This window comes from Colobus angolensis, unplaced genomic scaffold (genome assembly GCF_000951035.1).
Source record: "Colobus angolensis palliatus isolate OR3802 unplaced genomic scaffold, Cang.pa_1.0 Scaffold103, whole genome shotgun sequence".
Taxonomy (NCBI): Eukaryota; Metazoa; Chordata; class Mammalia; order Primates; family Cercopithecidae; genus Colobus; species Colobus angolensis.
This window is the reverse complement of record NW_012111253.1, coordinates 262,846-276,991: the sequence shown is the minus strand read 5'-3', so window position 1 is coordinate 276,991 and position 14,146 is coordinate 262,846. Positions and strand designations below refer to the sequence as shown.

The following is a 14,146-nucleotide window of genomic DNA, read 5'->3' as shown; positions in this document are numbered from 1 at the left end:
GTTAGAATTAATGTATGTGAAAATGTACTGTATAAACACTTAAGCTCTTATAAATTATTATTTTTGGTGTGGTACGGTATAATAGCAGATGATGCTGTGGAGATAGGTTGGGACCAGTGTGTTGTAGGAATGCCAACAGAACTAGTTTGGACTTTGTTCTATAGACAGTAGAGAACCATCAAAGCTTTTAAGCAGGAGCGTAACATGAGTAGGTCTGTTTTATAAGGGTAGCAGATGGCAGTGGTGTAACACCGATTGCAAGGATCCTGAGACCAAGAGCCGCAAGACTAATTAGGAGGGTATCACAGTGGCCAAGTAAAAAGAAACTTAGGGTCTGAGTTGGGACAGTGGAAGTGGATTTGGCAAGGAGTTAATATAATCTAAAATCCCTAAAATAGGGAGAAATTGTTGGCTAATGAGATGAGGGTTATTAAAGAAGGAAGGAGTTAGAGATTAATCTAAATCTGACCTGAGACTAGAAGGTGGGAGGAGTAAGGGAGAGTGCAGCCTCTAGACAGATTTAGGAAAGTGAAGAAAAGAGAGAACAGATTCCACAGATACATAGTCTGTGTTCAGCAGAAAGATTATTTGTTGAATGAATGGATTGAGTTATTGAGGCCCCATGTTGTTTAGGGAGACTGTTTTGAGTAGTGGCTAAAACCTCTGGAATTGGAATCAGAGACAGTTTTGAATCCTGATTCTGATACTTCTTGTGTTCTTGAACAAGGGGCCTAACTTGTGGGCCTTGGTTTTCTCATCTGTAAAATGAGATAATAAAACTTACAAGATTTTTTTTTCTTTTCTTTGTTTTTTTATTGAGACAGGGTCTCTCTCTGTCACCCAGGCTGAAGTGCAGTGGTATGATTTCGGCTCACTGCAGCCGCAATTTCCTGGTCTCAATCCATCTTCCCACCTCAGCCTCCTGAGTAGCTGGGACTGCAGGTGGGCGCCACCACCCCTGGCTAATTTTTGTATTTTTTGTAGAGACAGGGTTTGGCCATGTTGCCCAGGCTGGTCTCGAACTCCTGTACCCAAGCAATCTGCCTTCCTCGGCCTCCCAGAGTGCTGGGATTACAGACGTGAGCCACCGTGCCTGGCCAGGATTGTTTTAAGAATGGGAAGAGATAGCACATCTTGGCACATGGATGTCGGTGTGTGGGAACCTTGGTTCTGAAGCTAGGGAGATAGCGTGGGAATGATTCCCATGGTAGAGCTGTGGGAATGGGCATATTCTTCACAGGCAGCTGACTGGGGGCCATGCATATACATATTTAAGAGTGAGAGGAAGATAATCAGAGAAAGGAGATGAAGAATGCTAAGAGAGTACAGCGGTGGCCAGGGTTTTGTCTGTTAGCCATTTACGTTCTCATATGTAATGTGCTAAAAACATGTATACATGTTTAGTAACACTGCTTATAAAACTATTGTATAATTGAAACACGTCTAACTTTAACAGTTTATATATTTATGATATATATACATATACATATATGATAAAATGTTGCATTGGTATTTGAGATTTTAAGTCTTCAGCGAATGATTAGCAGTGTATTTTTTGTTAGCATGTTCTCAGTAAATTTGGTTTGTGGACATCTGCCTTACTCTTTCTCAAATTTGGTAGTCATTACAATTTTTTTTCCTCATACTGAATTTTGCAAAGCAGGGCATCAAAGATCTAACAAGAAATGAAAAGTACTTTACTTTTTTCTTAACATGGTAGCTATGCATATACGTCTGTTAATTGTATTTTTTTGGTTCTAAATAATAGATTCTTTATACAATTGCATTTGTACGAGTGGATGAACATACCATTGGTGATCCCGAGGATTTTTGTCAAGATTGGATAAACCATGTATCACATTGATTGTAGAGGTTAGTAGATTTAGTTCCTTAGGATGTGTGCTTTTTTTTTTTTTTGTAGCAGCATTTAAAAATGCATAGGTTATCAGGTAGCAATTTGCCCCCAAGATCATCATGTTTTTGTTTTTGTTTTTTTCCTTTTCTAGCTATCAGGAGATAATTGGTTAAGTTCATGTTAATTTACAAATGCCTGAAGTCTCTATTCTCTGTGATGCTAAACATAAAAAAAAAAAAATTACAAAAAGAAGAAAAAGATAAAACTTGAAGTCTTTTTTTTTTTTGAAACAGTGTCTCACTCTGTTGTCTAGGCAGGAGTGCAGTGGGGCAATCATGGCTCACTGTAGCCTTGATCTCCCAAGGCTCAAGTGATCCTCCTGCCTCAGCCCCACCAAGTAGCTGGGACTACAGGCACATGCCATCACGCCTGGCTAATTTTTATATTTTTAGTAGAGCTGGGGTTTTGCCGTGAAGGCTGGTCTCAAACTCCTGGGCTCAAGCGATCCACCTACCTCGACCTCCCTTGGAGATGTTATTTAGCACTGTGCACAAGGAAAAGATGATGGATGATCGTTTACAAATAACTTTGTGTGCCAGAATCACAAAAAATCATTTTACATGCTCCAGGAATGCCATCATGGAGTTTTTTTTTTAATTTTAAAATTTTTTTTTGAGACAGGGTCTCGCTGTGTCACCCAGGCTAGAGTGCAATGGCACAATCATGGCTAACTGCCACCTTGATCTCCTGGGCTCAGGCAGTCCCCCTGCCTCAGCCTCTCTAATAGCTGGGACTACATTTTGTTTTATTTTTAATTTTTGACACAGGTCTCCCTTTGTTGCCCAGGCTAGAGTGCAGTGGCACAATCATGGCCCACTGCAGCTTGACCTTCTGGGCTCGAGTGGATCCTCCCACCTCAGCCTCCCAAGCAACTGGGATCATAGTTGTGTGCCACCATGACTGGCTCCTTTTTTTTTTTTTTTCGGTAGAGACAGAGTCTTTGTGTGTTACCTAGGCTGGTCTGGAACTCATGAGCTCACGGTGTACTCCTACCTGGGCCTCCCAAAATGTTATGATTTTAGATGTGAGCCACCGTGCCCAGCCAGTTGTTCTTTTTGTGAAAAGAGGTATGAAGGAGGCATCATGGTAATTGGATATTCCTAATTCTGCCATTTTGTCATGCATTGTGATTTTGAGAAAAGCCATTTAATTCTACTTCATTCTAAGGCAGAATGAGAGTATGGTGTCCTTTTTACTCTTGGATGATATTGGATGGTCTTTTGATTGAAACTCTGTAAATTCAGATTGTAATTCTCTGATATCATGGACTCAATATCTAGTGAGTTCCTGGGATTTTGTAGCTTCAATCCAAAAGTGCTTTTTGTTGCTATCTTCTAATTTAACTGTTGGACCCCTTCTCCCTACCCTCCTATGCATTCTACTGTATTTTGGTATATATATTGCTGCTGCTGATATGAAATGTCTTCTTTAGGTGAAATTTTGAGGGATGGGATAATGTTGAAACCAGAATTCAACTTTAAAATAAATTTTGGCCTGTTGTTGCTATTTTCACATATCTTTATTTCTTGGGCATTTAGAGAAATGACAAATTGGGAGATTGGAAGAATTGTTTAGAAGAACAGTGAGGACATTGTTTATTCCCTCCTAGATTCTTTAGCTCCTAGAGCTTTTGGGCTTGTGATTGATATATTAATGTCATTATGATATACTGAAGGCAAAAGTGAAACTACAACTACTAGGATTTAAATAGGGATTTATAAAAAGAACATTCTAGGGTTTACACACCCAGATGAGCGTTGTTCTTCTCAGTAGCTGCTTTGGGTGGATCTTAACTATTGTACATTTGACTTTTATGCAGTCTGAACTCTTGCATAGTATGTATTATTTCTTCTAAGCTAGCTTTCACAAGCTGAAGTAATCTTTCCTGCTTGTCACCTCCTAAAACCGATTTCTAACTATCTCTGCCAGCCGCTGTCTCTGGGGGAAAGGGCCTTGGAAGGTAAGAGTGTTTGTGGACCTCAGTGTCAGGAGTCTGGCACTTACTCGTTAAATCTAGGGCTTCTGTCTTGTCACCTGGCCCAATCTTGCTAAGCTATTCCTATGATTTCCTCCTCTTCCTCTGTGTGTGTGTGTGCGGTGGGAGGAGAGGACATGATGTGGTTGTGGGGAAGGGGGTGTGGGGTGGTAAGCAGTATGAACAGGGAGGGATAGCCTTGTTGTGGGCTATTCTGGATTGGCAGGGAGTTTGAAGTAGCCTGGAATCATATGCAAAAGGCCGGGCACAGTGGCTCACGCCTGTAATCCCAGCACTTTGGGAGGGCGAGATGGGCAGATCATGAGGTCAGGAGTTTGAGACCATCCTGGGTAACACAGTGAAACCCCATCTCTACTAAAAATACAAAAAATTAGCTGAGTGTGGTGGCACGTGCCTATAGTACCCACTACTCGGGAGGCTGAGGAAGGAGAATCGCTTGAACCTGGGACGCGGAGGTTGTGGTTTGCAGAGATTGTGCCACTGTACTCCAGCCTGGGTGACAGAGCGAGACTTCATCTCAAAAAAAAAAACGGCCAGGGAAAAGAAGAAAGACTCTAGCCTGACCTGTAGTGGATCCAGATGCAGGGGTTTCCAGATTAGGGTATCTGCCTGGGCCCTGTGGGGACAGGCTGGTGGACTAGGGAACAGAAAGATAATCTGTCTGATTGCCTTCATTCTGTGGGGCAGGGTTACTAGCAAAGGACTCCGTCAGCAGGGACCTCCTGCTCAGGACTTTGTTGCCTGTGAAGGTACTCATTGCCACCCCTTGGGCCTTGGCTAGAGAGAGGCAGCTCCTGCAGGAAACATGATGGATTGTCTCTTTCTGATAATGGATCTTCTCCCCATTCCCAGCTTATATTTATGTTTACTGTTAGACTGCCTGACATTCTCCTTTTAAGTACATTTGCATCTGTTGAGTTCTGTAAAAAAGGCTGGGGGTAAGGGTAACTCTTTAAAAACAGGAGTAGAGATCAAATTTCTGGACATTCTTTTTTTTTTGAGACGGAGCCTTTTTTTTTCCAGGCGGAGTCTCACTCTGTCGCTCAGGCTGGAGTGCAGTGGCGCGATCTCGGCTCACTGCGAGCTCCACCTCTCAGGTTCACGCCATTCTACTGCCTCAGCCTCTCGAGTAGCTGGGACTACAGGCGCCTACCACCATGCCTGGCTAGTTTTTGTATTTTTAGTGGAGATGGGGTTTCACTGTGTTAACCAGGATGGTCTCAATCTCCTGACCTTGTGATCCTCCCACCTCGGCCTCCCAAAGTGCTGGGATTACGGGTGTGAGTCACCACGCCTGGTGGGACAGAGTCTTGTACTGTCGCCTGGGCTACAGTGCAGTGGCTCGATTTCGGCTCACTGCTCCGCCTCCCAGGTTCAAATGATTCTCCTGCCTCAGCCTCCCGAGTACCTGGGATTACAGGTACCCACCACCACGCCCAGCTAATTTTTTGTATTTTTAGTAGAGATGGGGTTTCACCATGTTGGCCAGGCTGAACTCAAACTCCTGACCTCGTGATTCACCTGCCTTGGCCTCCAAAGTGCAGGGATTACAGCGTGAGCCACTGCAACCGGCTGCTTTGTTTTTTTAGAGACAGAGTCTTGCTCTGTTGCCCAGGCTGGAATGCAGTGGCACAGTCTTGGCTTACCGTAACCTCTGCCTCCTGGGTTCAAGTGATTCTCCTGCCTCAGGCTCTCAAATAGCTGGGATTATAGGGGCCTGCTGCCATGCCCAGCTAATTAATTCTTAAAGAAGCATCCTGCTGGCTTCATTTGGGTTTTGCCAAGTATTAGAGTGGCTTTTGGGGAATTGAGATGGTATTTCAAATAGAGGAAGTCGACTTTAACTTCCAGTTAGTATTTGGTTAGATTTATAATTCACAGGATTGATCTACCAGAAAATATTAATATTATACACAAAATCTAGATGCTAGCTAGGGCTTCTTTTTCCATAGTTTTAGCCTCAAACTCCTAATTGTACCGACTGTTAAGAGTCCATTCTCTTCCCTGCCTTCCAGCCTGATGTATCCAATTTTTGTGAATTCCTTATAGCTTAGTTTCTTACTCTTTTCTTAGTTTCTGAGCTCCCATTTCTGAAAATGTTTCAGCTTGGACATGAATCTCTCTCTCTCTCTCTCTCTCTCTCTCTTTTTCCCAGAATTGGTATGTCCTAGGAAAAGGCCTTGTCTTAAGAGCGCTTGATTTTCTGCTCTTTTACTGGTTCTCCCCTTCCTCTTCATCTTTTTCTGTTCTCTTCTTTTCCTTCTTTCTGCAGTAACTGCTGCATCTCTGCTGGTTTGGAGGCATGTTGTATATAGTTGTCTAGTAAGATTTAGTATCTTCTCCGCCTGCTTTCTCACTTAAACCGTGTCATAATTTAGCATGCTAGAAGGAACATTGGACTGTCTAGGATTTGAATCAGCCCTGCCACTTAGTAGCTTTGTAATCTTGGTCAACAGAATGTTTTCAAGGCTCTGTTTTCTCAACTGTAAATTGGAGCTATTACTACTTGCTTTACTAGAAGTTCTTTACAGGCGGGTACTGTGTTCCAGTGTGTGCTTGGAGGGTAGAGGCCTCTGGGTTCAGCTTATTTGTTTTGTTTTTTGTTTTTTGAGACTGAGTCTCGTTCTGATGACCAGGCTGGAGAGCAGTGACGCGATCTTGGATCACTGCAACCTCTGCCTCCTGGGTTCAAGCAATTCTCCTATCTCATCCTCCCTAGTAGCTGGGACTACAGTCACATGCCGCCACGCCTGGGTACTTTTTATATTTTTAGTAGAGATGAGATGGGATTTCAGCATATTGGTCAGGCTGGTCTCGAACTCCTGACCTCAGGTCCTCGGACTCCCAAAGTGCTGGGATTACAGGCATGAGCCACTGCACCTGACCTGGGTTCAGCTTCTGAATCTGTGTGTCATTCACATGGTGACTTCTGGCAGGTCAGTTAGGTTGTGAGTCTATAAATGCATCTATAAGTGTGCCTCACAATTTTCTGAGGCTCAGAAGGCCATATGAAACTGCTTTGTGACTATGATGTATTTTATGTACTTACATATGTGAATCAGAAGAAAGTAAATACCTTTAGAAAGAATATTATAGGGTAGTATATTTCTATAGTAACTTGATAGATATTTTAAAAAATACCGTGTAGTGTTAGCAGTGGTCTAGATATTTTTAGCTTTCTCTTCAATCTCAGCTTCTACATAAGACCTCTAACCTGATTTGTATTTTAAAATTTACTTTCATATTCAGAAAAAAATAATATTCTTTGTAAAAAATTTAAGCAACCTTAAAAAACCTGAAACCTGTCACTCAGAAATAACTACTCATTCTAATTCACACAAGTAATTCATGCTCATGAAGTTAGTAATGACACATAATTAAACAAACCAGAAAGAATCCTCTGAAATTCAACCAAACCAGGGATAACATTACCTTAAATAGAATCCTTTCCCTATTCCTTTTGATGGTATACTTTTCTTGCATAATTTTTAAGGAATGTTTTGATGTTCAGGTTGTCCTGAAAGGAAACTGATTTATTGCCTTTTCTTTTCTTTTCTTTTTTTTTCCTCTTCTTTTCTCTTCTCTCTTCTCCTCTTCTCTTCTTTTTTCTTTTCTCTTTTTTTCTTTTTTAACATGCTTTTTCCATTAATAATGATGTGAGGGAAAAATAAGTAATTGTAGGTTTATTGCCTTTTCTGGTCCTGTGAGAAAATAGCTTTTCCTCCCTAATTTAGAAGCTAAAGTTGTATTTTTGAGAGAGATCTGAAAAATGTGTGATTTGTGTGGACAGTTTTATTTCTCAGGAATGATTTAATGTTTTCAGAAATGTCAGTAGCTAAAAGTAGGCAACACTGAAGTCCTTAAAACTTTACTGGTCGTTTTCTTTTTATGCGGGTAAGAGGAGGGAGAGTTCCTTCTTCGTCTTTAGATAGAGAAACTAAAGACAGGTGAATAATATAAATTTGAATTATTTAAAGGAAAATGAATGAGCTGGGTGTGGTGGCTCATGCCTGTAATCCCAGTACTTTGGCAGGCTGAAGTGGGAGGATTGCTTGGGCAACACAGGATGACCTCATCTCTACAAAAAATAAAACAATTAGATGAGTGCAGTGGCATATGTTTATGATTCTAGCTACTTCCAGAGGCTGAGGTGGGAGAATGGCTTGAGACTGCAGTGAGCTATAACTGCACCACTGCACTCCAGCTTGGGCAACAGCAGAACCCTGTCTCCAAAACAAAAACATATGTGTGTATATATACATAGTTTATATTTTTAGTAGATTTTTTTTCCTCCTACATGAATGTCACACTTAACATGAGCTAAACTGAATTTTTGTTTTGTTTTTTAATTTTAAGATTCTCAGGGTTTTGATACTTTTCCTTGGAGATCAAATGTTCTTTTCGTTCTTTCTTTTTTTTTTTATTTTTTGAGACGCAGTCTCGCTCTGTCACCCAGGCTGGAGTGCAGTGGTGCAATCTTGGCTCACTGCAACCTCTGCCTCCCGGGGTCAAGCGATTCTCCTGCCTCAGCCTCCTGAATAGCTGGGATTATAGACGCACACCATCACGCCCAGCTAATTTTTTAATTTTTAGTAGAGACGGGGTTTCATCATGTTGGCCAGGCTGGTCTCGAACTCCTGACCTCGTGATCACTTACCTCGGCCTCCCAAAATGCTGGGATTACAGGTGTGAGCCACTGTGCCCTGCCTTTTTTTGTTCTTTCATATGCTTTAAGGTTCCTTTCAAGCTTTAAAGTTCTGTGATTAAGAAATTTTTTTTCTTGTCTTTAAAACATGGATTTTTGAAAAATATTTGCTCTGTATACTTTTTTTTTTCTTTTTCTTTTTGGTACAGGATCTTGCTCTGTTACCTGGGCTGGAGTGCAGAGGCATGATCTAGCTCACCGCAGCCTCAACCTCCTGAGCTGAAGTGATTTTCCCACCTCAGCGTCCTGCGTACCTGGGACTGCCGGCACGCACCTCCACGCCTGGCTCATTTTTCAATTTTCTGTGGAGACGGGGTCTTGCTGTGTTGCCTAGGCTGGTCTCAAACTCCTGGGCTCCAGTGATTCTTCTGCCTTAGCTTCCCAGAGTGCTGGGATTACAGGAGTGAGCCACTGCATATGCCGGCCTGTATGCTGTTTTTTTCTAATCAAAAAATGTATTTTCACTGAAAAATATTTGAAAAGTATTAAGAACAACAATTACTGATGTATTTTCTTTCCCTTTTTATATAATTATAAAATAAAATTATCATGGAATATATATATCCTTTTAAAAATAATGAATTATTTCAACCATGAAGGAAAGTATGGAGAGTAATGTTGAGATGGAGTTTTTTTGCTCTTGTCGCCCAGGCTGGAGTGCAATGGTGCGATTTCGACTCACTGCAACCTCCTTCTCCCGGGTTCAAACGATTCTCCTGCCTCAACCTCCCTAGTAGCTGGGATTACAGGTGCCCGCCACCATGCCTGGCTAATTTTTGTATTTTAAGTAGAGACGGGGTTTCACCATGTTGGCCAACCTGGTCTCAAAGTCCAGACCTCAGGTGATCCACCCATCTCGGCCTCCCAAAGTGCTGGGATTACAGGGGTGAGCCACCGTGCCCAGTCTTGGAGAGTAACCTTATTAACATTTATGTATATCTGACTCATCTTTGTCAAATTTTTACATTTTTTGCTATTAGCTTCAGGTCTTGTATTTTATTTTAATTAATTAATTAATTTATTTATTTTGAGATGGAGTTTTGCTCTTGTTGCCCAAGCTGGAGTGCAATGGGGCGATTTTGGCTCACTGCAACCTCCACCTCCCGGATTTAAGCTATTCTCCTGCCTCAGCCTCCTTGTATTTTTAGTAGAGATGGGGTTTCTCCATTTTGGTCAGGCTGGTCTCAAACTCCCGACCTCAGGTGATCCACTCTCCTTAGCTTTCCAAAGCTTTGGGAATACAAGCATGAGCCACCATACCCGGCCTTATTTTTTTAAAGAAATAAACATTGCAGATGTAATTCAAACACCCTGTGTTACTCCTTATCATATCATTTTTCTTTTCTTCCCTTTTTCCTCTCTTTCCTCTTCCCCTCCTTCCCTCTCTGTTCTCAGAGATTGTCATTGCCGTGATGTATATATCATACTGTATATGTATTGCATTTAAAAACTTACCATAAATGAGACTAAACTGTACATATCCTTCTGCAACTTATTTTGTTTGCTATTAGATTTTTCAGATACGGTCTTGTTGGCTCATGTGACATATAATCCTTGTTTATTTATTTCAATTGTTGTGTGACTCTGCATAATTTATTCCTTATCCTATTGACTGATATTTAGATTGTTTATATATTTTTGCTTTTACTAATCCTGGGCTGTGAACACTTTCACACATGTGTCCTTGTGCTTGTCTCTTCCTGGGAGAGTTCCTTTTATCTTTTTTCCTTTTGAGACAGGATCTTGCTCAGTTCTCAGTTGCCCAGGCTGGAGTGCATGGACATGATCACGACTCATTGCAGGCTTAAGGGATTCTCCCACCTCAGCCTCCTGAGTGCTAAGTAGCTGGGACTACAGGTGCATACCACCATGCCCGGCTAATTTTTTATTTTTGTAGAGATGGAATTTTGCCATGTTGCCCAGGCTGGTCTTGAACTCCTGAGCTCAAGCGATCTGACTACCTCAGCCTCCTAAAGTGCTGGGATTAAAGGCATGAGCCACCACACTCAGCCCCTGGGAGAGTTTTTTTCTAAGACAGTGTTACATAAAGTGTTGTCTGAGCACTGGGGAATTATTTCTGGCAAATAAGGAACTTGCCTCAAAATGTAAATCAACTATCAGTGTTAATTTATTTAACACTTCTTATTCTACCAGCACTTTTTCAATAAACGGTGTTCCTTATCTCTTTGCTGACTGGTGATAAACAGTTTGTAGATGGGCTTCTTGAATGGCAGAATTACTAGGTGGAAGGGTATGTTCCTCTTCAACTTTGCTAGGGATGTCTTTTTTTTTTTTTTTTTTTTTATACTTTAAGTTCTAGGGTACATGTGCATAACGTGCAGGTTTGTTACATATGTATACTTGTACCATGTTGGTGTGCTGCACCCATTAACTCGTCAACACCCATCAACTCGTCGTTTACATCAGGTATAACTCCCAATGCAATCCCTTCCCCCCTCCCCCCATGCTAGGGATGTCTTCTTTACTGCAGAATTGCTCTTCAGAGATTGTATTGATATGTACCCCATCAGTAGTGAACCAGAGTTCTTGGTTTGTTTCCCATCTTTGCCAACATTTGGTACTGTTAGATTTGAATCTTTTTTTTCTGATGTGTAGTCCCATTTTTTTCTTCTCTGATTCTTAATGGCATTTTTGTCAATCTCAAGTTTCCGTGTATTCCCAGTTCTCTTTCTGTGTTCTCTGTTTTAATCTATTGATTTGTCTATGTGCTGACAGTTGCATTTGCCACACTGAATCTTAATTGTCATAGCTTTATAAGTCTTGAAATCTGATTGAGCCACTCCTACCTCACTTTTATGGAAAATTGACAGTTATTCTTGGCTTTTTACTGTTACATATTCTGTTCCATTCATATTCCATAGGAATTTTATAATTTTTTTCAGCTTTCACAAAGCACTGTTTTCTGTAGAGAATGTTTGACTGTGGGGGGCTCCATCTTTGCAATATTGAGTTTATTTGTCAGCATTAGTGCTGTTTACCAGATATTTCTAGTTCTCTCTTTTGGGCACAAAATAGAATTTAGTGCTGGAACAGAGTGAAGGACATGCGATTAGTTTCACCGCAGAAGGGTTGAATTGAGCCAGAAGAATTGAGGATATGGCACTAACTAGCAGTGTTTGAGATGGTGTTGGCTCTGTCAACCAACTCCAGTGAGCAGAGCCCTCCTCCTGATCTATGATTGAGGCGTAGTCCAGGTGAGAAACTAATGTTGGTTGTTTTTAAGCCATGGAGACTTGGGGGTTATTATCACTAACCTATCCTGACATGGAAATCCATGAATGTAGTTGGGCATGGTGGCTCATGCCTGTAATCCCAGCACTTTGGGAGGCTGAGGTGGGTGGATCACCTGAGGTCAGGAGTTAGAGACCAGTTTGACCAACATGGTGAAACTGCATCTCTACAAAAAATATAAAATTAGCCAGGTGTGGTGACGCATACCTGTAATCCCAGCTATTTGGGAGGCTGAGGCAGGGGAATCGCTTGAACCTAGGAGGCAGAGGTTGCGGTGAGCGGAGATTGCACCACTGCACTCCAGCCTGGGCGACAGAGTGAAACTCCGTCTCAAAAGAAGGAAAAAACAAAACAAAACAAAAAAACCAAAAAAATCCATGAATGTTATGCTTTTGCATTAATTTAGATCTTATAAATTATAGTTAGGATTATAATTTTCTCTGTAAAGGACTATGACATGTTTCATTAGATTTATTTCCAAATAACTTGTAGCTTTTATTGCCATTGTTAATTATACGTTTTTAAAAACTACATTGTCTGATACTTTGTTCACATTCATCTCAGTTGACTTCTGTACTCTAATCTTGTATGCAACATGATTAACTTTCTTAGTTTACATACCCTATCCCATAAATATGTAATCTGTGAATAATGACAGTTTTTAGTATCTCCTACTTCCATGTTACATTTTCTAGCGGTTTCAGTTTTATTTGCTTAGAAGTAATGATAGTGCACATCTTGTTTCTGATTTTGTATGATATCTCATATATCATAATATATCATATATAATATATCATATATCAATATATCATATATATAATATATCATATATCAAATATATCTATTTCCTGTAGATTTTACATAGATGCTTTTTGTCAGGTTATGAAAATTTTTTCAGTGATGGTTATTTCCAGCTCCACATTTATAAACTACTCTTTGGGACAGATTCTGCTAATCATATTTTTCAGACTCCCTTACCATCTAGCTTCTTGTTTTAAGGTATCTTTTCCTATCTCGAGGTAATGAGAATATTCTTTATTTCTCTAGAAACTTTATTGTTTTACCTTTGACATTTAGATTTATGATCCATCTGGAATTGATTTTCTTTTATGTATAATGATATGGCTTGGCTCTGTGTACCCATCCAAATTTCATCTTGTAGCTCCCATAATTCCCATGTGCTGTGGGAGGAATGCAGTGGGAGATGATTGAATCATGGGGGTGAGTCTCTCCCGTGCTGTTCTTGTGATAGTGAATGGGTCTTAGGAGGTCTGATGGTTTTAAAAACAGGAGTTTGCCTGTACAAGCTGTCTCTTTGCCTGCTGCTATCCACGTTAAGATGTGACTTGCTCCTCCTTGCCTTCTGCCATGATTGAAAAGCTTCCCTAGCTACATGGAACTGTAGTTCTCCATTAAACCTCTTCCCTTTGTAAATTCCATAGTCTTGCATATGTCTTTATCAGCATCATGAAAATGGACTAATAGATATGGTGTGAGGTAGGGATTAAATATTGTTCTCCCATATTGTAATATGGTTGATCTAACACCATTTTTTGAAAAGACCATCATTTACTTACTGCATTGCAGTGACACCTCTGTTGTAAACCAGGTGATTATATACATATTTGTCTTTTATGCATTTTCTATTTTGTTCAAGTGGTCTACTTATTTTTTGTTAGCATAGTACACTTTTAATTACTGTAGTTTTTATTTTATGTGTTTAGTTTTTTGAGACAAGGTCTTGCTCTGTTGCCCAGGCTGGAGTGCAGTGGCATGATCATGGCTCACTGCAACCTCTACCTCCTGGGCTCAAGCAGTTCTCCCACCTAAGCCTCTCAAGTAGCAGGGACTACAGGTGCACGCCACCATGCCCAGCTAAATTTTTTTTTTTTTTTTGTAGGGATGAGGTTTCACCATGTTGCCCAGACTGGTCTCAAACTCCTGAGCTGAAGCGATCAGCCTGCCTTGCCCTCCCAAAGTGCTGGAATTACAGGGCTGAGCCACTGTGCCCAGCCTACTGTAGTTAGCCTTGAAATCTGACCAAAGTCCTCTAGCTGTTTTTTCTTTTCAAGATAGTTTTGGCAAATCTTGATCCTTTGCATTTCTTTAAATTATAGAAAGAATCAACTCTTTTTTTTTTTTTCTTCTAGTGGTGTCCACACTTTTAAAAATTATTCATCCAGCCGGGCGCGGTGGCTCAAGCCTGTAATCCCAGCACTTTGGGAGGCCGAGACGGGTGGATCACGAGGTCAGGAGATCGAGACCATCCTGGCTGACA

General features: G+C 40.9%; 1 protein-coding gene across 1 annotated transcript in view; it reads left to right on the top strand.

Annotated features, from left to right (window-relative positions):
- The first annotated feature begins 1,768 nt into the window (after positions 1-1,768).
- LOC105511518 (proteasome-associated protein ECM29 homolog) overlaps positions 1,769-14,146 on the top strand; it is a 57,909-nt gene continuing 45,531 nt past the window's right edge. The window contains exon 1 of the mRNA XM_011941673.1: positions 1,769-1,872. Coding sequence (XP_011797063.1) covers positions 1,851-1,872 — 22 coding nt within the window. The 5' untranslated portion in view covers positions 1,769-1,850. The remainder of the gene's footprint in view (positions 1,873-14,146) is intronic.